Source organism: Colias croceus, chromosome 15 (assembly GCF_905220415.1).
Source record: "Colias croceus chromosome 15, ilColCroc2.1".
NCBI lineage: Eukaryota > Metazoa > Arthropoda > Insecta > Lepidoptera > Pieridae > Colias > Colias croceus.
Genome location: NC_059551.1, coordinates 8,193,070 through 8,220,421, shown reverse-complemented (window position 1 = coordinate 8,220,421; position 27,352 = coordinate 8,193,070). Strand labels below are relative to the sequence as shown.

At 34.5% G+C, this 27,352-nt stretch overlaps 1 protein-coding gene across 1 annotated transcript; it reads left to right on the top strand.

Moving 5' to 3' along the window:
- The first annotated feature begins 24,661 nt into the window (after window positions 1-24,661).
- LOC123698234 lies at window positions 24,662-26,867 on the top strand. The gene has a single exon (XM_045644817.1). It carries the CDS (start codon window positions 24,693-24,695, stop codon window positions 26,865-26,867), a length of 2,175 nt encoding a protein of 724 aa, XP_045500773.1. The 5' UTR covers window positions 24,662-24,692.
- Window positions 26,868-27,352: the final 485 nt, after the last annotated feature.

The window sequence follows — 27,352 nt, the reverse complement described above, 5'->3', positions numbered from 1 at the left end:
TTTAATAAGCTGAAAACAAGGCAGTGCATGGAATAAACTAAACATAGCAGGCTCGCGCCACCGACCGGAAATATTATGAGGATCACTAAAATTATAAGAATGGCTAAGTTAGAAACGTAACTTGAAAGCATGGTTCCGTATGTTTGTGATTGTTAGAAAAAAATGAATGAAAAAGTTTTAGCTTTTATTTCTGAAGTGAAACTTCTTTAGTCGCGTTGAGAGTAAAATTTCAATGTCGCGTTATGTCAATACCGTCACGTCATGGAGTAAGGCGATTTTGGTATCATCTTGCCACTTCCGACACGTGATCAGCACACACGATCTTTTTTTATGTAATAAAATGTTTCATACAAATAAGCTTATTTTATTGATAATTGTTCCAATAAGTATACTTTATACATATACATACGCTTAATACGGGAAAATTTATCAAATTTTAAATTGTGTAAAAATTTTGTTACATTTCAGAAATTAATAAGTAGGTAGGTATTTGCACAGGTATTAGGTATATGACAGGTTAAAATCTGCAACTGAACTATTTTAATAAATTAAAATGTTTTATTGATATTGTTCCGATAATATTTGCTATTCCTAGATATAGGTAAGTTATTTTACCATTTACAATAGTTTATTGCTTTGTTTTACGGTATCTTCTGAAAATATGGCCCAATGCTTAAAATTGTTTCACTTATATCATACTAAGCAAAGTCCGAGTCTCTGTTATTTATTTATAAAGGTTTTCAAAATAACCGTGATAAAATACCAACATAAAATCCCAATTTTTTGCACCACGTATTTCAAAGAACTATCGCGAGCTATCCTACCTACTTAACTTATAATTCGCAAAGCCAACTCTAGAATTAAAAATAAAATTGGGAGGCACACAACGTGGATCCGTAGCGATATGAATTACCCTCTAGATAAGTGGCGGCCTCGAAACACGCGTAATTATATTATAACAAAAACAAAATATAAAAACTCTTTTATTTGCGACCGCTTTCTGTGGCCCCGCCTCGACAAGCGGCGGGTTTTTTCCTTTACCGGGGAAATGACTTCTGACTCATAATCTCTCGAGGAACTCATTAAAAATTCATAACTCAAAACTGTGAAAAAATGAAATATTTGCGATAGGTCCGCTCTATGTGAAGTTTGTGAACTGTAGCTTAATTAGTGCTCTCAAGATGGCTAGCCTAAATGTTGAGTGAATTGATATGCTAATTTGTAAGGTATTTGAGGAGGTGGTTTTTGTCTGTTTATAAGAAGGTCGAAATTGTCTTTTTCTAGGTGACGCGGTCGTTGCTTATTCCTTCAAGTAGATAGTTCAAGCTATATTTTCTTCGTTATAGGTATAGGCATAATAAGTGGCAGTTGAATTTAGAAAAGCTACGTACTGCCCGGAAAATGAAAAAAAAAAGGGTTGCACTCCGGGAGTGCCGGCAGAAGTGAAAACTTGATTGTTTGATATTTTGGAATGGTATCCGTCTTACGCATGGAATATAAGGGCTAAAAAAAATCCGTCTTACGCTTTTTCGATCAGGCCACGTGTTTAAGATTTTATACCCAACGCCGCTAAAGAAGTTTTCACTTCAAAAATTCATTCGAAGACAATTTTTTATTTTTCCTAATTACAACAAAAATAAAAGAGTGATACACTTTTTAGATGATATAATTATTCTTCTATTAATAATTTTAAAACTATCACGATTTAATTTTTATTCATGATAGCATGCACAAGTGAGTGTTGTCTTCAAATTGATGTAAAATTGTTACCAGTGAGTCCTTAATTTTACCATTTAGATTTTAAATCTACAAAAAATTCACATCAAATAAAACAACAACTTAAACAGTTTCATACAAAAATTTACGTTTAAACCATCTACATCCATAACCAACAATAACCACAAACTGCAAATGCATGAAAACTAACATGGAACCGTAAAATTTAAAAATTCCTCCGTATTCCCAACAAAACGGTACCTCATTAATTACAACGTATACCTCGCTACAAATCTTGCCGTTTGCGACTGCACTATCAAAATAAAAACGCATAAAACAACGAACTTCACTCCGGTTGTTTATTTGTGCTTATATTCACTTCGGTTTAGGGCATATTGAAATGTGGATTTGTAAGTATTTAAGATTTACATTAAGTCCTAATTAAAGACGTTGTGGTTTATTTTTGTAAAGAGCTAATTTAAAAGATTTAGTACGGTTTACTTTTCTTTAATCGTGTGTTGTTGGTTATTCAGGAGTTTCTATTCATTCTGAAATCTTGTACTTACTTTTACTTACTGAGCAATGGATATATTATGGCGATCTTACAAGAGCATCTTGATTTTGTAAGTTTGTTAAGATTTATTCATCAACATAGTTTATTAAAATCTATTCAGAAAGCACAGTTAAATATCTAAGAATTAAATTAAAGCCTTAAAATTCTTTAACTTACATAAGTTTAAGAGTTTTGAAGTTTAATTTTTACAATTATAATTAGGTAGGTATATTACTGAAAAAATTAAATACATTAAATAAAGAAAACCATTTCAAATAGTATGCTACCCAGGTTGTAGTTTCCAAATTATATTGTAGAGGGGTTGTGAACTCAAAGACTATTCGGATCGTAATGATTTTATTTTGCACACAATATCCGTATTTATACAAAAATCGACCAAAAACAAAACCAATCAGAATTCTAATGTTGAAATTGAAATTTAGAATGCGCTCTGATTATGAAAAAGAATGCGCCGGCCTGTACACAATATGATATATATAAACTCTATGCATGTCTCCCATAGTGTCCCCCCTCAAGCGAAGCGAACATTTTTCTTGACGACGCGTCCACTTCTTGTAGTGTAGGGACGTGCCTTGTCCGTGTTGTAGTCTGTAGCAGGAACTGACGACGTAGTACTCGTAGGTGTAGGTGTAGATGCTACTGCTGTGCTTGCCATACCTTCAACCTCTTCGTTTAATATGTATGCAGGCTTGAGCTCAGGACTGAACTCAAAGACTATTCGGATCGTAATGATTTTATTTTGCACACAATATCCGTATTTATACAAAAATCGACCAAAAACAAAACCAATCAGAATTCTAATGTTGAAATTGAAATTTAGAATGCGCTCTGATTATGAAAAAGAATGCGCCGGCCTGTACACAATATGATATATATAAACTCTATGCATGTCTCCCATAATATCATCATCATCAACATAATCATAATCATCGACATAATCACTATGATCATCAGCCATTTGTTCATACACCTATGAAAATTCCACATAAAACAACTCATAGTATATAAACCGCCAAACATAAATTCCATGGTCACAGCGAAACCCATGTCCAACACATCAGTAGACCTTTCCGGAGTCATCCCATACCCAAAGCTTTCTAATAAGAACTTTCTCATAGAACTCAGGTAAATATGAAAATTTCATCTATATGTCGTGGCCATATCGTAGATTTGCTCATTTCATGATATGATCGATCATTTCACGAAATGGCCGCATTTCATGAAATGGCCAACATGGTTTGATCAGATCGTTAAATCGTCAACGTTTCACGATATGGTCATCCACATTTGGCCAGATCGTATAAAATAATATATAAAGTCTGTAAAACATTAAAAAATTCTGAATATGTATTTTTAGAACTTGTTTATTGTCATTTAAGTTAGTGCCACGGCCGCGGCAGTGGCCGGCGAATGCCAGAAGCGAATGGTTTTTGCAATAGAAAACATTTAGGTTAGGTTAGGTTAGACTTTAATAAAGAACGCACGAGTCGAGCGAGCAAAGCGAGCGTGCCGCGGTAGCGGCCGGCGAGTGCCAGAAGCAAATCGCTTTTAAAAAGGAACAATTATAATAACATAGAATATATAAAAATATTTATGTAAAGGATTTTAGACGCATTTTTTCCTCAATATAAGATATCCGTTTTTTCCATAGTAGGTACTCGAACCTTCGTCGTAAATTATTTGCTATGACTTTCTTCATATTGTAATAAAACGAACTATGAAGTTTTAAACTACGAATAATTAAATTTTCGCCAGCGGCCGCCATCTTAACACATAAACACAGCGCTTGCAGCGCCTTTAACAATAATTAATGTAACTATTTTACGATATGATCAAATAATTTTGATCATTTCATGAAAAAACCGCGCGTTTAGTTGACCATATCGAGAAACGATTTCTTGTCATTGATCTGCTCAAACCACATCATGATGTGTCCAATAGACATTCGACCATTTCATGAAATGCTACCATTTCACGAAATGATCGATCATATCATGAAATGAGCAAATCTACGATATGGCCACGATATATATATCAAAGTTATCAAGTCACAATGTTAGTTACCATACTCCTCCGAAACGACTGGACCAATTCTTATGAAAATTTGTATGCCTTATGGGTAGATCCAACCAACATCTATTTTTCATACCCTTAAGTGATAAGAGTAAAGCAGAACAACGTTTGCCAGGACAGCTAGTTACATACTAAACAACCCATAGTACAAAAACGCCAGCAAACATCAATACCATAGAGCAAACATCAATTCCCTGGTCCAACGAAGCCCATGTCCAACACATTAACAGCATCAGATAGAAGGTTCCCGGAGTCGATCCGGCCATAAAGCAAACGGACACAGTCGCCACGATTATCTCACTCACTACGACATTTGTTTAAATTACATTAGCATGTGCATGCTTGCGGCTAGAGAAAGCGGCGCGATGCATGGCGAGACGATGTTTCTTAAACTTTTTAAACATTTTCTCCAATTGGAAAAACTTATAAAGCGTGATGTTTTGAAATTCCAACTTTATCAATGTTTGCAACGTCTCATGTGTCACACGAGTGATGTGTATCTAAAAAGCAGAGGAGCAGAAAGTTTTTTAATAAAATAAGATATTTCGATCAAGTTACTAATCAAGCGAAGCAAGTAGGCTATTGCTGATTAAGAAATGAATGGAAAATTAGTTACAAACAACAAAATACAAATCAGTCCACAAAATATAATAAGGCTACACTCACCGACTCTACGTTAAAACAAAAATAAAATTTATTTTCTTGTTAAATCTCAATTCTGCTCATTTAATAAGCTATAAATACTATCTTTTATTTAAATAAATACACCAGGCAATCATAGAATCGCTCGTACACTGTGCGCAGGGCATTATTATTTGTGTTCAGAGAGCATGCGTAGGCGCAAGCTTGTGATGCGTGTGCGCAGATTAAATTGCATTAACGCGGTACACTACACATTATATGCTATCTAGTGTGTGATATATCCAGAATTGTTTACACTCATGTTCGCTAAGAGGAAGTATGGAAATAATATTTTCTCTAATCGGATAGGTTTTGATTGTAAACAAATATACTATATAATAGATAAAAAATATAGTAGATAGTAGTATACATAGAGCTGACTCTAAGTATGGCTTACGGGGTAGGTCTATGTTCATTATAGACAATAACTATAGATCGTTTTACTGACTAGTATTTATTTTAAATTCTTTGCGGAAATCCATTTTCACAAAATATGGGAAAATATGTTTTTAGTGCAGTATTTTTATTTTAATTCGTATTTGGTACCTCATATCAAATATGAACTGAAACTGGATTATATTTTAAACCATTATGTACAGTTTAAAAAAAAATCTCGGAAACAGTTTTATGTTGACCACTTTTGTTAATAGACTGTTTGCTAATGACTTAAAAAACAAATCTATCCCTCACAGCATATTTTCATCGCAGTTTATATCCATACCCATTATAGTTCACAAAAAAGTAATTCTACAAAACATAATATAACCAAGCAAAATTATACCAATCCTCGAATCAAAGTGTTACTAAAACGGACGCATCATGCGATCGCTATAATCCGACCAAACACAAACATTGTACCTGTAGACATGTAATTTGTATGTATAATGCGTTTCATATTGTTTGAATGTGATTACAATGCAATCGATATGTTGGGAGGGAATTGCTTCTGCAATGAGATTAGATTTGCCTACGGCATCGGAAAAACTATACGTTATTGTTTGTGCTTGTTTTTATTGTTATTGTTATGTTTTTGTTTAACTGGTGGTTATTCACTTGTTTTGTGTGAATATTGGTAGGATTCTTGTTATAATATATTTTTACAAATAAGTAAATGCAAGTTAATGTGATTGCGAATTTGTAAAATGTTCATCTATATTTTATTTAGCATTAATAAGTTACTAAAGTGTTCAGTTTTTAAATACAATAAGCGCGTTTATAAGTGACAATTATCTTCGTTATAAGTGTTATAAACAGCCTTCCCTAAAAACAATGTTCCTTGTAATCAAAAAGGCCTCTAGTTTCAAATAAAAAACATTTATTTTCACAATTTTGTTAGAATTTAAATCTGTCTGTCTTATTAAAAATACGAATCGTTCAATATAAAGAAAAATAGAATAAACCTCGTCGTAAAACACAATTCATAGAAAAATTAAACCATCCTAGTACCAACCAAATAACAAACACGGCACATTCCAAACACAAGTGCCAACATAGCAGAGCCAGATCTGCCGGACCAAGAAAATACCGCAAATGATTTGAACGCAATAGGAAGACGTACGCCGGGCAAACATCTTGAAATTGTTGATTGGGAACTGATACACTGTCTGTTTGATTTGTACACGTTGTGTGATCTGGATCTGGAGCTGATAATACCGCCTGTTCTTGTAATAACAATTATTTTACTAAAATCGATTCAGCCCTGAAAGCTAACTAAAACTAAAACTCACGCTAGAGCTTTTTAGTTTTTTTAGTACCTATCATTTCACATTCATTTATTGTATTCGAAAAATCGTTGCTATTTTTATAATCAATCAATACAGGGGCTTTTTTTAATTGTACGGAATTATTTTCTGCAATATTGTTTTTAGCATATCCGGAAGCAAAAATTGTACATCTCTTTCTACTAAAACAATTTAAAATCAAAGTACTCGCAGTTTTTAAAATCCATTACATTTTATTTCATGACTTTGTAGACAGTTTGTTTTTAACATAATAATTCCAACCTGAAAATCATACTCTCATGAAATGTGAATACTAACTTCTATATAATTACTTTATATTCTATCTATAAATAATTATATAATAATTATAGTATAGGTACATAATATGCAATTTTATACTATAACTCTCTTAAAATAAAACGTTTTAACAGCTCCATACAATTACGTATGACACACGTATTCACAAGAGGCAGTGGGTAGCAAATGATCAAATACGTGAGATTCGAGTTTGCGAGCTATTATTGAGTCGCAGCTTATAACGAACTGTTAATAGGATCGAGGGAATTTAGTGCTTGAATTATAGTACTAGGAGCTCTTATATTTGAAGAGTATGGTACTTTTCAAGGTTTTATTGTGGTTTTATTTTGTGTTTGGATTGTTTTGTGGTTTAATGAGGAATTGGGATAGGACGATGTATGTTTATTTCATTCATATTATGCAATTTAAGTTTACTTTGTTTATATAATTGTACCTCTAGTTCAGGACTATTATTAGAATTATTTTGCAAATACACTAGCAAAAAACTATTACCTTAAAATACATAATATTTGAAAGTAATAGCATAACTCAAATATCTGAATAGAGCTAGTGAAAACCTCAAAATGCAATACAATAGTATTCAATAAACACACATACAGAATTTCCTCTCACACAAGCTAGAATTACAAGTGCTTAATATTATCACAAATTAAGCATCAAATTACACGTACATATAACTCAGAAACACGCATTTAAGTCACATTAGCGTGTTGGCAATATGTTATCAGCACCGACATTGCAAGGAAATTGAATCTACTTAATATTATTTTACATGAAGAACTAAGAATGGATGCGGTAAAATATTTAAATGTGTATATAGATTTGAGGGATGGGGACTAGCCGTAGTCTCTTGCTAGTTTAGTCAAGACACAAAACACAATGATAAAAACATAACTAAGTAGGAGAGATTCAATTGTTTATGAAACATCGGTAAAGAAAAAAAAATGTGTGCGTGTACTAGTGTACACACGTAAGAAGCGAATCTTCTTTATGACCTTATTTAAAAAAAATCATCTACTATATGCAACTTTACAGAAATACGTCGAATCACGCGTGGTAGGGGGAAAAGATGGCGCGTAACGGAGAAATGTCACGCGTAACGAAAAAATGTTACACTAAATTTTTTTCCAACCCCGATAAAGAAGTTTCACTTCAATAAACATTATATAATTTAAGTTACGACATTAAGTGAGCTTTTGTTAAAATGTATCGTAATTAAAATATATGAAAAACTAGCGGTCCGCCCCGGCTTCGCCCGTGGTACATATTAACGTTTTCTCTACATAAGAACCATCCTCGTACTTCAAGGAATATAATAAAAAAAGAATTATCGAAATCGGTTCAGCCGTTCTCGAGTTATGGAATTACAACGAAAAGTGGCATTGATTTTTATATAGATTTCTGGGTAGAACTACTTAATTTCCAAAAAATGGTTTAATTTAAGTATCAACTGCAGTAGGTACAATATTTCACATCCATGTTTCGTAGCTCCTCCCCAACATACGTAGCGCGTATCCCTGCATCAGATTATTATTTCGGATATGGACCCGATCGCCCGCGGGATCTCCATCTCATCTTGTCTATTCAATTTTTAGAAGTTATTTCTTATAATATTTTCTCACTTCTCACATTACTGTTACCTTATTTTTTACCACATTATATTAGTTTGCGTTGTTCTATTAATATAATGTCTTGAGGCATTAATTTCTTTGAATTTACTTATGTTAACTCATAATTTTTACTCTTTTAGATTATTAGATACAATAAAGTAAGAGTTGTAATTATTACATTAATTTTAAATGTTGATTTGATAAGATTGCGAATTCCTGAATAAAATTGTCATAGATACTAAAAATTATTTTAGTAATAATATTGGTTAGTCGCTAGGTCCGTGTCAAGATCGGTGCAGGAAAATAGTCACTTCTTTTATATTGTTCTAACATTTAATTTTTATCTAACATTTTCCTTACACATTACACTATTTAGAAAATATACACTTCTAAACAATTATATATTTACCTATTCTCAATGTGTTAAGTTTAAAATACATGAGTAATGTATTTCGGAATCGTAACTGATCTAAAATCCATTACAATCACAAAGGTACACGAATCAGTCCTAATGTAATCCAAACATATTACTTTAAGCCACATCTACATTCGTAATATAAACAGGGAAAGTTGTAGAGGACCAAATAGTTGGGCCCAGACCGGGGTCATAAGTTGTGCAAATTGTTGGTATATTATCATATATTTACATATCACACGCTTCTGAAATGGTCGGGACAGGTTGGCTGCTAGTAAGTTTGGTACCTATGGAAGGATTTATTTCTTATAATACATGGATAAAAGCTTCATCTAAACGTTTTTATGCTACTAATAAAATGCGAAAGTTTGTATGGATGTATGGATGTTTGTTACTCTTTCACGTAAAAACTACTGAACCAATTACAATGAAATTTAGCACACATATAGAGGGTAACTTGGATTAACACATAGGATAGTTTTTATCCCGGAAATCCCACGGGAACGGGAACTATGCGGGTTTTCCTTTGCAAACGCGGGCGAAGCCGCGGGCGGAAATGTAGTATGGATATAAAAATGTCCTCTTAAAACAGTCTGTTTATTCATGAAACTATATTGATTGAAAGATTTAAATCTATAGTTGCTTAATAGTCTAATACAGACCATTAAGCAACTATGCGTTCTACTTCAACACAGCGGGAATTAAAAATGTCAGTATGGAGAGATTTTATAATGAAAAATTAAAGATAAGGTTAATCGCAAAGTATACATTCAAAGTGAATAAAGTTGTAGCCGATAATTATTATTTCGTATTTTTTTTTTCTTCTATTCGACACCTTTTTATCACTGTCTTCAAATGCTTCACTAATTTGCTAGTAATTTCTTCTGAATATCAACCGTTCTTAAGAGGGCATTGCTTCTAGAATTTTCTCGTAACTTTATAGAATGATTAAGAGTGCTTCCACATTCCCGTCCACACTTATCTCCTCTAAATAGCCGATATCAGCTACCGACTAAACACATTATAATGTCTTCCACATAAACAATAGAATGGGGGATTTGGGAGTGGTGCTTGTGTGAGCGTGGTGAGCGAAAAGCGGAAGCGAGTTTATGTACGTAATAATTTTAGGGCAATACATAAGGTTTTTGGCAATTTACGGTAGTAAGGAGCAAAGCGAAATTCATCATACCAGCAGTTAATATATAAAACTATGATATATATTTTTATATTTCATGTTATTTGTCCTAGTAAAGAAAGAACTTTACAAAATATCTACTATTCAAACCATTTGTAAGGGACCAAAATAAAAAAGAAGTATAGATTTCGATGCCCCATTTGAAATAAGTTGTTATTCAACTTATATAAAATAGTTATACATCTACATTCATAATATCGACGAACAGTAGAGATCGCAATATGTAGAGACCACACTCTAAAATATCGAAAAATCCTTAAAGAAAAGGATTCATGCAAATAATTAACTTACATTTGTATTATATTTGCAAAATAATTAAACATTTTCCAAACAAAAAAGAAAGTTTAAACCCGCTAGAACTAAGACGCGACCCGTAAACTAAGAAGGCAATTAATCAGTACTTGGACTAATGAGCGTATATTTCAGTGTCCGGCTCCTACTGCGATGGAAGGGTAAGGGCTGTCGACTAATTAACTTGTAAGTTATAATTTTACCCTATATTTCGTCTTAAACTATTTACCATTATCGTCTTAACAATTAGACTAAGTCTTGAAAATCAAACTATTCTAAAAGCTTTACTGCATAACTTGAGTAAAGTATCATGAACAATGCAATCGTTTAACCAAAATCTTTAATTAATCGTACAAATGTATTTGGGTAATTAAATAGGATAGGTATCTAACGTCATGTAATATGAAGTAATTGGTGGTATTAATTGTTTGTACCTACATTAAGCTTAAATATAGAACGAAGTATTTTGAAGAAGCCAAAATAACATTATTATGTTCTAATAAGTTTTAAAGGAAGCATTAAAATTATACCGAATGCGTTCTAAACCCAATAATAAGTAACTAAAACGCACTATAAATTAACAAACACAAAAAAATCAAATTTTACATAGTAGTATTGCATCTGCCATAAAGTTATGCAATCATTTCAACTGAAACTATCCAACTGGGAGCGGAAGGGCATTAATAATTCCTTCAATACACACACGAGATCCCATATTATATTATTGAGATCTGTGCTTGACAGCCCTGTCTGTCTTGAGACGATGGGTAGGCTAAGAGATGGCCAATATTTAAAGGAGTAATCTTTTCAATATGTTACACTATCATGAAAAGTATAGAAATTAAAAACGTTGTATTTGTTAAAAGTTTATTTCAACGATCGATGAATTAGGGGAAATTTTATAAAATTACACTAGTAGTCAATTTTTAAATTGAAAGGCTCTTTGTAAAAAGTGAAATTTGTAATTTCTATAACTTCTTATTTAAATGAACCTCCGTCTTTTCTAAATGAGTCGATTTCAGTAGCGTTATATTATGTTCCAAGTTCCAACTACAAGAATAAAATCAGGAAAAAAATTATCAATTATATTATTTTACGATATATTCTACAAAAAGCCTCGCTTATAGAACGAATCAATGTAATATTATTAATGCTTGAAAAAGATGAGTATGAATATTATAAATGCCTTCAACAAAATGGAACCTTTTAAAATCAAATAGCTACACGTTGTTAATATTAATGTTTTATGCTGCTCCTTTGTGCTTTTCACCAATATAATTCTTTGCATTTATTATATATAATACTTCATCTGATTAATTTATTGTTTGCTATACTCGTTTAAAAACTTTCAATAGGTAGTACCAAAATAAACCGATGTGGAAAATGGAAACTAACTGGTTTAAAGAAATAAAATAATCCATAAAGATTCATAGAAATGTAGAGTTTCTTGGACAAATAACTACGTTACGTAGGTTCCTGATTTAATGGCTCATAGCTATATTAAACTATAATACATAATTGTGTAAATAATCATTTTACCGGAAAATTCAACTTTGAAACAAAACTAAGAAGGGTATGTAACAGCAGCTCTATATAATTCCATACAGAGATAATGCGTGCGGTCACCACCAATATATAAAGACGACTGACAGATTTTTGAATTTTTTGACTGACAGGCTACCGTCACCTATCGCCCGAATTGTTTTCTATTATGTATGACTCTGAATTGACTCCTATTTCTTTTGAACAAGGTGCAAGATGCAAGTGCATTGTTTAGGGCACTTACGATTCAATGATTCGGGGTGATTCGGGTGTTTCTGGAAATACGATAATTAGCGAAGATCTGCATGCGCATTATTAATTTTGGAGTACTGTACTTCATACATTAATAAAAGTACAATGAAATTAGTTCGCTTACAAACAATAGATGGCGCCACATATCAATTAGATCGCGCTTGTGAAATGTTTTCGTGAAGTCATATATACACCCTACTCCAAGATTTTGCTAAGATCAATTGGCACGTCTGCTCGTGTAGTGAGAGCGGAAATCTCACGAATAATTATTTTTTCATGCGAAATTGACGTACGTCAATCGCATTGTGATAGATAGTATACTAAATATTTAGAATTGTGCAATTATGACAGCAATTAGGACAATATTATTATGGCATAATATTATTACTTCTGCATAATTTAACATAAAAGTCATCAGTGTTTCAGTAGCCTATTTTTCATGATTTAGTATGTGCAAATGCAAACAATATAATATAGTTTTTCATGTTATACTAACCTCTTAAAGAGTTTATGTATAGATTTTTGGCACAAAGTTTTTAACTATGATAGAATCGTTATTTATTGATGCACATACTATAAAATTTAAAATAAGAGAACACGTAATATCCTCTTACGGTTAAGGGTCTCGGCACACATATGGGATCGGAAAGGGATCGTAACCGTATCGCCTCGAGCCGTTCAGAATGGTTTGTATTAAACTCCCTACTGCAGCGCACACTAATCGGAATAGTAACGTAATCGCCTCGCCTCGGAACAGGCTCCGAATTTGCAATTCCAGCGCTAACGGCTCATCGTCCCCGCGCTTACGTCTCTCCGTCCCCGCGCTTACGTTTCTCCGTCCACGCGCTTACGTGTCTGCCTGCTACGACTTGCCGTAGTTACCGTTTTTAGGCGTAACGCCGGTGTCGCCTAGCCGTAGCCGAGTTGACGTGCAGGCGCTGCTGATACGCTTTCGTCACGTGCATACGGTAGGTTGACGCCTGGTTGACAGCGAGACGAAAGGCGTTACGGTTACGATCCCTTTCCGATCCCATATGTGTGCTGAGACCTTAAATGTCACGCTTAGAGCTCACGCATACACGCACGCTATTATGAAATTGTAGTCATTCTTTTGTTTTTGATGATTGAAAGAAAGAAAGAAAAACATTTATTTCAAGGACATCAATAAAGAACATCAATACAAAAAAAATAAACATAACTAAACTAAACAAAAAATAAAAGTTACATAAAATTTACACACGAGAAAAAGTAAAAAAGAACATGAGAAAAAATTTAAAATATAAAAGAAAAAAAAAAACGTTTGTAAAACAGTGTCCTTGAAAAAGGGAAGCCAACTCAGCATAATCTATGCTGCAACATTATGCACACACAGAGCTAGTTTTCAGTGGCCCCTAGACATTGTTACGATTAGAGAAACAATATGTGAGTAATATTAAAATACGAAATAAAAATAGAATAATTACAAAATATAATCACGATACATATAGAAGAGATGGTAGTTATATAAAAAAAAATATAAATAAAAAAAAATAATATTAATAATAAATAAATAATAATAAATAAAAATATTAATATAATTACATACATACTATATTTAAGTGTACATATTGCCTTAGGTTGGATTTGTTGCATTAGTAATACAATTTTGTATTTTTTCTTAAAATTCTCAACTGTTCTAAGGCTGGGAAGTGGCCTTTAGACATTCATCTCATTAATTAGCATTTTACAGATTCCTGCGAGAGCCATATTGGGCATGCACATACGGTTAAAGCAATGTATAATAGAAGAGATTAGCTCCTAAACTAAAGGGGTAGTCTTAATCGAAACATGTCGACCGCAATGAAGGATATTCGAGCCATATGCTGTAAGACGAACAGGGCAGACAAAACAGTAGATTCGAATGGTATGTGAAATTTGGATGGAGTGGTCTTGATACTTGAAGTAAAGATAATTCAATAGGCTTAATAATGGCTTTGATTTCTACAGAAAAGTAGACATATGAAATTTCAGGACTGAAGTAATGGATGGTAAGTTTCGAACAAATGTATTTGGTGATAGAGCAAAGAATATACCTTTTCCATGTATGTATATCATCGTAAGTATTTAAAACTAGCTTTCCGCCTGCGGCTTCGCCCGCGTTTTCAAAGAAAAACCCGCATAGTTCCCGTTCCCGTGGGATTTCCGGGATAAAACCTAGCCTTTATTACTCGTGGATAATGTAGCTTTCAAATGGTGAAAGAATTTTTAAAATCGGTCCAGTAGTTTATGAGCCTATTCATTACAAACAAACAAACAAAGTTTTCCTCTTTATAATATTAGTGTATATAGGTATATTTCGGATTGCGTATTGAAAATTTAAATTTATTGATTAGTAAGTAAAAGATAATATATTAAGTTCGCTTTGGATGCTTTTCATTTTAAATTATATAGAAAATTTGCTTTGGATTTCTAATCGATACTTATACGTATGTAACAATTTCTCAAATAAAAGGACGAATACTTCATACGAAACATGCAATTTCATAATTGCCATTTCAACCAAGATCTGCGAAATAGACATCAAAACTATTCAACGCTCAAAACCGTTCGATTCCAGCACATTAATGACCACTGTCAGAAGGTACGAATCTACATACTGGGGTGCCGGCATTTCTTGCATCCCTGCTTGAGATATGTGTCTTCAGTGGGGTGTCCGAATTTAGGGTGGAACAGGGATGGACTTGGCGTTAATATTTAATTGGATAAATAACGGTAATTTGCACTTAAGTTGCGAAGGTTGGGTTCAAAGATGACAGTGTATTTTTTAATGTATATTTTTAATATTAAATGATTTTTTCTAGCAATTGAATTTATATTCACTTAAAACCACTTCCTTATCGATGAAAAACATGAATATAAAACTAACATGTCCTAGAACTAAAATATTTAGAACCTGTGTTTTCTCGATTAAAAATATGATTATGATGATGACAATGACGATGCATTTCATTATATTTTAAGTAACAATTATTTCCGTCCTGAAATACTCTTTTGAATACAGAACCAAATATAATTATTGCATGGTTTAAGTCTTAGCGTGAACGGTGATGATATAAACGGTGATGATGTTTTTTTTGGTTGGTATTTGTATTTACATGTATAGTGAGCCTCGGAAATAAAAACATACGGGCAGACTGAAAATCAGCGCTGCTCAGGCGTTAAAGCCCGACAGCACGGCTGAGTCTGACCCGATTGCCATGTAAATACTTAGTGTATGTTTTTTTTTTAGTAATATAAGTAGTTGTTAAGTGTGTAAATGTGGCAATAAATATTTTTTTCTTTCTTTCTTTCTTTCTTTCAAAATAGCCTATAGATATAGCCTATAGCCTTCCTCGATGAATGAGCTATCTAACACCGATAGAATTTTTCATCGGACCAGTAGTTCCTGAGATTAGCGCGTTCAAACAAACAAACTTTTCAGCTTTTTAATATTATAGATGTAAGAAGTATGCTAAGGATTGCTACTTACTTTACTAACGAACTCAGCCCAGAACACGTGTAATTAATAAAAATACCTTGTTTAGTACAATTACATTGAAATCCATATCTGTGGGCACGGTAAGGTATGCAGATGCGGTACTACTGTGATAAGTTAATTCCTGCTGGCCGATCCCTTACCCGTATCAAAATTATAATAACGGAATATGCCACTATATGCTGCCAACCCGGCCGTTTATTGAAATCTAAATTGCTTCTGTATTGTTTAGTTGCGTGATAATGTATTAATATTGAGATCGGAATGATATTGTCACTGTGTATGTTGTACTCATTGTACTAGTGTGTGTAATTTTATGGGATTTAGTAATAATTGTAAATTGCTTGTGGTCATTTTGTCGTTTAGAAAAATGTGTATAATCATCACAGATAAATTAAGAACGCTTAAGTTAGTAAGTAGGTATTTATGCTTGGATAGGTACTCTTTCACGTAAATTTTGCTGACCGCATATGGATGAAATTTTACAGGAAGATTAGGTTATAGGTTCGTAAGAATATAAGATATAAGCTATTATAGAAATACTTGATTTTGCTCGTGGTTTCGTCTACAGGCTTATCGCACGGCACAGTTAGGATTATTTCTTTGCATTATTTCTTTAAGACAACATTTTTACAAGATTTACATCTGTAGGAAATATTGTTTATTTTGTTTTGTATAGCAGTAATTTGAATCGCTTCATTCTACCAATTACATACAATACACGGTGTTTTAAATTTACCGTTACGATTAAATATATATTATGCTTTAATTGAATGAAAGTGCAATATTATACGAAATATCATATTAAATTCTATACGTAATAGGGCCCTTAGTTTCTACGGTGATTTAATTTAATTTAATAGCACAATACCATACTAACATATATTGTCATACGCTATCATTTCACAGCTTTGAGGTCATAATGTAAGACTGCGTTTATGTTAGTATAATAAGTTAGATTAATATTAGTTAATTTTATCATTTGATGTTAGTACTTTTTAAAGTTTTGCGTCATATTTGTAAATTTTATCATATTTTAAAGGTAGTTTTTAATGTATTGCGTTGAAGATAAAATAATTTTAACACAGAAATGGTACTCTACAAGTTAGTTTGCTTCTTGTTACATTAGACATTTTTTTTAAAGTACATTTACCTATTAGCAACTATTATTTCTTTCGGCGGTACTTACATAAACTTAAACATTCTATAGAGCAAGAGATTTTCTCGATTCACTTTTTTCTTTAGCAATCGCTCATTTTCAAATCCAATGACGTCACTACCTCCCTCAACTCATGTCTTCCACAAAATAATAATCAATACCTACAAACCGCTGCTTTCTCTAACATGCTCTCAAACATCCGTGGGCGTCGCGTGGGTGCCTACTTATTGCCTTGCTGAAGGACCAACGTGACCACGCTGTGACCCACGACCCCTTTGGTACGTAGGCAGATAGTTGATATGCCAATTATATTGTTACAGGTACCCTTTTTTGGCATGTGTTGCTGCACACACGGAGTTCCCACTCCTTTATTAAGTCAGTTCTTATTAAATCTATCTATAGTATGGTCTGTAGAGAATATAATATGATATAACCCTATGAAGTCAGATGAGAAATTAGATGTATTTAGGATGGTTGTGTAGTCGAAATTTGATCTTCTCACTATTTACTTATTTCTTTCTTTTATTTGATTACATTCAAGGAATCTACAATGTTATACTAAAACATTGGTATGAAATACATCAAAGCGAAATTAGTGTTTTACAATAACTTAATAATTCGTAACACACTGTGTATTATTCCAAAAATACCTATTGATGAGTAGAAACTAGAAAATAAAGGCTAGACTAAAAAAAGTTTCATACCAAAATACACTCTACGCTCTCCTTTACACTTCACAATATTATCGTAACATCTCATAAATATACTGAAAATTAATGTAGATACATATACATATACCTATAACACCCCCACAAACCCTTAGATATAACTTATAACTGGGCAAATAGAGCAACTCACATTAAGATTTAAGTAAGGGACAGCGGTAGAATCACTTCGCAATTACAGCCTGACAAATGTCCGGATATTAGAAGCACATGTGCCACAAAGTTCTGGGACCGTCCTATGCCCCACATGGAGTTTTAAGATTGAAATCTTGATTGAGGTTGGTATATTTGTCTTAATTTGTGGCTTGATGAATGTTATGTGTTACTATTGAAATGATTTCGTAAATTAAAATTTTTAGAAGAGGTTTCTCGCTAGCCGCTTGTACCCGTCTTTGTCTATATTATGGGTAAGTTTAATATGTACTTGGAGGCTCGTGATAGCCTATGTTATTTGGTAAAACTGTAGCTGTTTCTTATACTGATCAGATTTAAACAACCGGCCGTTGTAGAGTTAAATAACAAACAAAAAGTATGAACAATTATAACTTTTCCCATTATAACATTACTTAAGATATGCTCTACATCTATTAACTGCCTAGATATCTTGTTTTATTCACTTAAAAACATGAAAACTACATTCGTATTTCATAATAAATCGATCATACAGTATCATAAAACAGCATAAAAAAAACAAACAAACCAAAATCCGTTTAAGCAAATACGCCAACAAAACGCTGACTGCATAAAGCAAATTGCAGGCATGTTGAATCAAAAATGGCGGGAAATGGGAACGTCAAAACGTCAGCATTTTTATTGTTATCTGTGGAACATACGTTGTTTACACGTTCAGTGAACTGTTTGCTTTGCTTTTACAAGTAATTGGGTAGGTTTTGGGAAATGTTTACGTTCAAACGCGTGATCGCGAATGGTATTGATCCGTTTTATTCTTGTTTTTGTTGATTGAACATAAAGTCCGGGTTGTACGTTTTACAAACCTTCCTTTATTTTGATAACGTCTAAAACATTCGCAAAAAAACGTCCATCGCCAATCGTGCGACCAACTTTTTAATTGCCCACTGATTTTGCGTCCAATCGTAAAATTGTATTGTTTAATTTGACAATGAAGCCGTCGAAAGTTTCCGAACGAAGTTCGCGTCACGAATTTAACTGGCACTCGAATTAAAAATGAATACTGGGAAAATTTTGAGCATTGCATAAGTACTACACGCTAATTGGTAATGCAATTAAATTTGAGGCTGGATTTTTCTGTAATCTGAAAAATTTTAAGCACCGTTATGTTTAATATAATTAAGGTTAGATTTTTCAGGAACGCTGCAAGGCAATTTGGTCTTTTGTATGATTACTGCGGATTTCGGTATTCATTTGGCTCTTCGCATTTTTCACTTGCCATCGAAAATAATTGATATGTAAAACTTTTTTAATTCGCTACTTTTTAGGGTAGACTTGAAATTGGATATAAATATTCCCGGTGTACCTACTGAATGATTTCAGTTTAACGTAAAAACATAAGTGCTGAGTAATTTAATATTTGCTATTTAAATTGACGAATGGTATTGTCCTGTGTAGAAGATGAAACCGTACCATTTATTGAATAAAAATCGCCTGAAATATATTATCAAGTAGATTTTATTTACAAATAAACATTTCCATGCCTATAGTTACGATTTTATATTCTGTGTATGTGTGATTTTATATTCAACTGGACGACCCAAAAAAAACGTGAGCTGTCCTTTATTTCGGGGTAATGTGCGTTTAGCTACTATGTATTCTGTGGTTATTTATGACCTATTCATATTGTTTTACATGTGCTCAATTTTTAAAATGCGTGGTATTGTAAAACTTGTTCAAATTATAATGATTTTTTTTTTAGATAGTTATTTGTTTTATAACAACATCGATACATTCAAAGATTTACATATTATTATCCCACAAGTAGTTATACCTAGTACTTACTACCTACTACTGAAGGTAAGCATTAATATTATTAATTTGATCAAGTTCAAATAATAGGTCAAATTCAAATTCAAATTCAAAGTCAAATTCAAATTCATTTATTAATTGCTTGAACACGTACATTCAATATTTTTTGTCCTATCCAATGATTCTTCTTTTCAGTAGATGGTGCATTAGTAGAGTGAAATTCTCAAGCAAAACCGCAGTCAAAGCCTAGTACTATCACAATATTTCAAAACACATGTAACACACAATTACTACGTCCTACTCAAGTGGAACAATGGCTACGAAGCTATTATTACTGAATCATGTTCGGTAGTATCAATGTGTTACGTGACAAAATGTAATGCATTCAAACTTTATTATTATAAAAGTGAAATTTCTCTCCTGGTACATTTTATCACATACTTAGTAGTAAACAGTTCATCATCGCACGACATAAAGGTTTATTACTTAGACTTTCTTCTTTTTCAAAAGAATCTAATCCATACTAATACTATAAATGCGAAAGTAACTCTGTCTGTCTGTCTGTTACTCAATCACGCCTAAACTACTGAACCAATTCGCATTTGGTATGGCAATATTTTGATACCCGAGAAAGGACATAGGCTACCTTTTTTTGCGAAATATGTACCACGGGCGAAGCCGGGGCGGACCACTAGTAAAAAATAAATGAAAATATTAAGAATTGTTTTCGATATCCCTCCTTGTAATATAATGTCCTCTTAAGCTATTAAATTTGACTCTACACTGGACTAAGAAGTCAAAACATTACAGTTAAAATGTTCAGAAACACGACTCTAGTAATAGATTTTCATTTGATTGATTTGATTCTAAATCTGTGTTCTAAATAATTGTATTACATACTTATGTAACTTCTCACTTATGCGAATTTGGGTCATTTAGTACACCTATTAATCTATTATAACTTGTTAGTTAGAGTTGGTACTCTATAATCCAATTCGACCACAATAATATCTACTTTTATAATGCATCGTATGAAAGTTAAATGGATCGATGATATCTTGTTATTTATATCATTAATAGAATCAACTCGATGACTTGCATTCATCTACACGTGGGGTCCACACGTCATACTGTGGCAATTTTAATAGAATTGCTATGATTTAGTAGCTTTGTATTAGTGAGAGATAGATTTAGAATTACGTACACTAGGTAGTATCACTACATAAAACAAAGTCGCTTTCTCTGTCCCTATGTCCCTTTGTATGCTTAAATCTTTAAAACTAAGCAACGGATTTTGATGTGGTTTTTTTAATAGATAAAGTGATTCAATAGGATGGCTTTAGTATATAATTTATTAGGTTTTAGACAAAGCGGGCGAAGCCGCGGGCGGTAAACTAGTAGTATCTATTTTATTATCCGTGCTATAACTGACTTGCCATTAACATTACGAATTTTGTTAAAATCTATACGATCGAATACGACGAATCTGTAAAGAAGGAAAAAAATGGTTGTACCAATTAGCTCCGAGTGACTGGACCATTTATAACACCAAAAATGAAGGAGGTTCTCAAAAAGAAAGAAAGTATACTACTTAAAATACTAACTAGCTCTACATTTCACTGTTTAATATTATGGTTGATTAGATCAGAAAGGTGGAAAAACTGACGAATAATCTTTGAAGCAGATATTTACAGATTACTACCTAGTTACAAATAGGTTACATATAATATCGTTTCAACATTTTAATTGAATGATTCATGTATATTCTTAACCAATTTTACATTACATTGCCATAATAACTTTGGTAACGCCAATATAATTAAAATAGTAAATGTAGAAATTAAATGTTTATTATTTGTGGTGTATTCCTTCATCCTTCCCTACATACGAGCACAACCAATCATCGCGCGCTATTTAGCGCTCGTCACGTGACCTACCTATGTCACGAATGACAGCCAGTAGTTCTCTCCGATCTTTAGCGAGGATCGGGACTCACCGCCGGAGAGCTTCCACGAGGCTCTCTAGATCATCAGGCATTGTGCTTTTGTAACACCCCCGGGGCATCCCGTGCCCCGGCCCTTGGTCGCGCTCACCGCCGCGTGTGTGTTTGTGTGGAGTGTTGGACTGGACCCGTTCTTGCCCGCCGCGAGCTGGAGGACCCTGACCGCGTGGCGGCAGCGTGTGTTCTGGACGCTACTCCCTCCGACGAGGTATGTGCCGTGTGTTCCCGTCTTTCCCCTCTTTGCTAACACCACGTTGATCTAAATACAGTCCACTTTATATCGAGAATATATTTACTCATATTTTTATATTGGCGCGACCATTTGATTGGTACCTTCGATCCGGATAAGAACCATTGATTGGTACCTTCGATCCGGATTGTAACCATTGAGTGGTCCATTACGAACCGGATAAAACCTGATGATTCCACCGCCCTTATTAGGATACTCATTGTGTAGGCCCTAATAAGCGTATTAGTAGTATCTTCAATGCGAAATACTATTTAATTTACCGCGTAGAACGACAATGCGTCTTCTACTATTCATATAAAATATATTTTAAACCCGCCCTTATTAGGATACTCATTGTAGGCCCTAATAAGTGATTTAATAGTACATTCATTGTGAAATAACTATAACCGCATAGATCGACATTGCGTCATCTATTATTTTCCGCTTAAAATATATTTTATTCCGCCCGTGACATTAAGTTACGCGTATATTATTATTAAAATAGTTAATTAAAACTATATTCATATCGTTTATCCGCAGTTATAACGCTAAAATCATTATAAATCGAACATATTACATCATATTTATCTACGGTCTACCCGCACTCGAAATTTATCGAGTACCTACATTCCGCGATCCGCTGTTATAATCCGACCATATTGTAATTGCATAGTGCATACTCGGTTCTTATTACGCTTGCGTCACTGACCTACTTTATTTGGTCGTATTACTTGTTATTGTAACTTTTATTGTACCTAACATTCTCTGTTTGAATATCTGTTTGTTATTAAAAATGCCGCCTAAGAAAATGACTAAGTTACCTGATAGTGACGCTTCGGATGTTAATGATTCGGAAGATATAAATGATTCGCAGTTATCCATGTTATTAGCTAAACGCGAAGTTATATTCGAAATGGTGCAACAAATGTATGATTTGTCTTTAAACGTTCATAACAACGCCTCGCTTATGGAAAGTTTCCTTGACGAGTCCGCGCAGATAGAATCACTACGTGAAAGATTTGAAAAATGTTTAGACGAATACAATACTCGCTTATTATCGTTAACACCTACCGCGAAACCTGATTATAAAAGCCTCGTTGCATTCGAGTCTTTATATAGCAGAGTTATAAGAATTAAATCTCAATATTCGCAACCATGTCCGTCACACGGAGATATTAATAATTTGCATAAAAATAGGCCTAAATTACCGCCTATCGAATTAGTACCATTTTCGGGTGATATTCGCTCATTTCCGCTGTTTCTTTCGAATTTTGAATCAATTGTTCACAACAATCCCGGCCTTACAGATGCCGAGCGCTTATATTATTTACTAGGTAAATTAAAGGGGAAGGCCACAACTGTTATAGCTGGTATAACCCCCTCCGCTGAAAATTATAATTTAATTTTACAAACTTTAAAAGATAAATATGATGAAAAACGTATGTTAGTTTCCGCGTATTTAAATCAAATGTTTGATTTTAAACCTTTGCATTGTGCGTCCGCAACAAACTTTGATTTATTTACTGATAACTTTATTAGCGCAGTGCGCGCCTTACAGAATATAAAGTTAGATAATATTACAGATTTAATGATTGTTCATATCGCGCTGAAGAAGTTAGACTCAGATACTGTTCGCGCTTTCGAGACTGAGTTTGGTAGTGAAATGCCTACTTTTGATAACTTAGTTCAATTTATTCAAACTCGTGCGAAGGTATTAGAACGCATTCATCCTTCCACAAATTCGGGAATAAATAAACCGCCTCGAAAGAATAATTATAACCGCAGTTCAAATAATAATTCGTCCGCACCGCCTAAGACGTATCAGTCTTACGTAACAACAGCTGATTCCGCTTATAGTTGTCTTTGTAAAAATATTACGCATCAACATTTATATAAATGTTCGAGTTTTCATAAAATGAGTCCGCAGGAACGTTTGAAATACGTAAAGGATAGAAACGAGTGTATAAATTGCCTCAGTATAAAACATCGAGTTTCTAGTTGCTCATCTTATTCTAATTGTCGCGTTTGTAAATTAAAACATCATACAATGTTACATTTGAAACGCGAATCTTCCATACCCGCGCCTGCGTCTCATCCCCCGCCGCGCAGCACACCGCCGTTGCCTGCGCCGTCGCCGCCGTCGGGCGAGTGCGTCCGCTCTGACGTAGCGCTATTTACCGCTAGCTATACAGCTGATACTGATAACGCATTTCAATGCAACGCGCCCGCGAATAAACAATGTACTATTTTATTATCAACCGCTGAAGTCGTAGCTTATAATTGTAAAGGTGAACGGCTTATTATTCGCGCGCTTTTAGATTCCGCTTCGCAAAGTCACTTCATTACGAATGAATGTTGTGAACGTTTAGGTATTAAACCGCAGAAAACCGAACGTACTATTATTAAGGGGTTCGGTGGTTCGGAAAAAATTATAAATAGTAATTCTATAAATATAACATTTTATTCGCGTCTTGACAACAACATATCTTTTAATATTTCACCGCTAGTTGTTGATCATGTTACGGATTTATTACCTACCGCTGTTATAGACACTTCTGTCTTATCGCATATTTCGCATTTACCGCTCGCAGATGAGAGTTTTGGTACGCCAAATAAAATCGATTTATTAATCGGTGCTTCTCTGTTCCCTCATCTGCTTCTCCCCGACGTAGTTCATGCATCTCGTGACTCGTCGGTGCCCGCTGCATTGCGCACGGTGTTAGGCTATGTAATAATGGGTTCAGTACCCACCATACCTAACATACATAAACCGCCCTTGACGTGTTGTCACGTTCAAGAGACCGCCGCTATTGACTCATTAGTCAGGCGTTTCTGGGAGCTCGAGGAGCTTCCTACCGCACCGCCCGTTCAACATCCCGATGATGTTGAATGTGAAGAATATTATAAATTAACTACAACCCGCGACCCCGTGAGTGGCAGATATATCGTTTCGCTTCCATTTAAGGATGATTTCTACACTCTCGGTGATTCATTTAATATTGCCCGCAAACGTTTCATGTGCCTTGAAAGAAAGCTACAGGCTTCACCTAAATTAAGGTTGGCATATGATGACGTCATAAAAGATTATCTAACGAAGAATTATATTTCACCCGCGCCTCCGTATGATCCGCGTGACCCTACACCTATTTATATTATACCGCATCACGCTGTTCTGCGCGAGGATAAATCGTCGACTAAGCTGCGCATGGTTTTAGATGCTAGCATGCCAACTTCTGGAAGCCAGCGTTCATTGAATGACCTTCTGCATGTTGGGCCGAATTTACAAGGCAATTTGTTTACAATAATTTTAGGTTTTCGTCTCCACGCGATTGCCATGACCGCCGATTGCCGCCAACAATTTCTGCAGATATTCGTGCGTGAGTTTGATCGTCGTTTTCAATGTTTTTTATATCGTTTCAGCCCGCAGGATCCGCTACTTCTTTATCAATTTAATCGAGTTTGCTTCGGCATCAAGTCTAGTCCTTATCATGCACTGCGCACGGTAAGACAGCTCGTAGAAGATGACGGCGCGAAATATCCGCTCGCGAGTAGCATTGCGTCTTCCTCGTTGTATATGGATGATATCGCCTTCTCTATTCCCACGGAATGTGAAGCAGTTTCCGCGTCGCAGCAGCTCATCGATTTGTTTAAGGGAGCTCAGTGGGATCTAGTTAAATGGAATAGTAATAGTAGAAATGTGTTAGATAATCTTCCCGCTTCGCACAAACTTTTACCCTCCGCGGTGGAGTTTGATAAGACCGTGCAACATAAATTACTTGGTCTGCATTGGTCTACTGTTGATGATTGTTTTTATTTTAAAATTACTGCACCCGCCGATGTGATGTGCATTAAGCACTCCATCTTGTCAATTGCCGCCCGTCTGTGGGACATGATGGGCTTCGTTGCTCCCACAGTCGTGTATAACATCCCATCAGATAATTTCTACCATGTTTCTGGTATTGAAAATCCCGCTGACGTTCTTTCGCGTGGCATTACGCCACAAAATCTCGTCTCGCACCCTCTGTGGTTCCAAGGACCCCAGTGGGCTCGTTCGGACCCATCTGATTGGCCTCTTAGGAGTCTCGATGGTGAGTCTATTGCAGACATTCCCGAACGAAAATTATTAGCGCACACTGTGTGCCCGCCTATAAAGCATTGCGCTTTATACGATACCGCCCTTCGCGTCTCGTCGCGTCGTGTATTTTATATTTATAGGTTCCTTATATTATTATCCCGCCGCGGTGTTATGATGACCGCAGAGGAACCTAATTTCGCTGTAAATAAAATTATTCCCGCCCTGCAAAATAAATATTTTGCAGAGGAGTATTCTAATATACTCTATTATAAATTTTATTCGCAGGCCTTCAACCGCTTGAGGCCTTTTATTCGCAACAGACTAATCCTCATCGGACGTCTAAGCGATACCGCCCTGGAATATGCACATAAGCATCCAGTGATATTACCGCGCAATGATCACATAATTATCATGATCATTGATTATTATCATATTAAATATATGAATATTATAACGCATTTGTTTCGTGTTATTTTAATCACCGCGCTTATATTAGCTTTACCCGCGCCGCAAGTCAAATTTGATCACGTCAGTTTGCTTGATAGGCATTCGCTACTGGACAAGTTAGTCCAGTCGTTTTGGAAACGTTTGAGATTGGAATACTTACACGGTCTGCAGGTTAGGCAGAAATGGAATACGCCTTCCACACCTATTACTCCTGGAACGGTCGTGGTTGTAATAAATGATAATGCACCGCCCCTAACCTGGGCTTTAGCCGTCGTAGAGAAAGTACATCCTTCAAAGGACGACGTCGCGCGCGTTTGTACAGTTAGAACCGCCAAGGGAACTTACCTTCGCCCGGTCGTTCGTTTATGTCCGCTTCCAAGACAATAGTTATATCGCATTAATAATATATTACCGCAGTTAGTTAAGTTTAATTTTAAGTTTTTGCACCGCTTTCGATGTAATTTCTTAGTTATAAATACCGCCGTGACTTTAGGAATTTTTTATACCCGCTCGCATTACGCGATCCTAGAGTCATAGAATTTGTTAGTCATATTTTCCGCCGTGACTTTTAGGAATTTTATTATCCCGCTCGCATTATGCGCTCCTGGAGCCATAGAATTTGTTATTTATATTACCGCCGTGGCTTTTAGGACTTTATTAACCCGCGCGCATTATGCGATTCTAGAGTCATAGTTTTTCGCTGTATCTTATGATTGGTTTTAAATGGTGACCCATTTAGGGCGGGTGGATATGGTAACGCCAATATAATTAAAATAGTAAATGTAGAAATTAAATGTTTATTATTTGTGGTGTATTCCTTCATCCTTCCCTACATACGAGCACAACCAATCATCGCGCGCTATTTAGCGCTC

Coding starts and splice junctions, on each gene's coding strand:
- LOC123698234 (XM_045644817.1), top strand. CDS start 24,693: ATGGGTTCAGTACCCACCATACCTAACATACATAAACCGCCCTTGACG.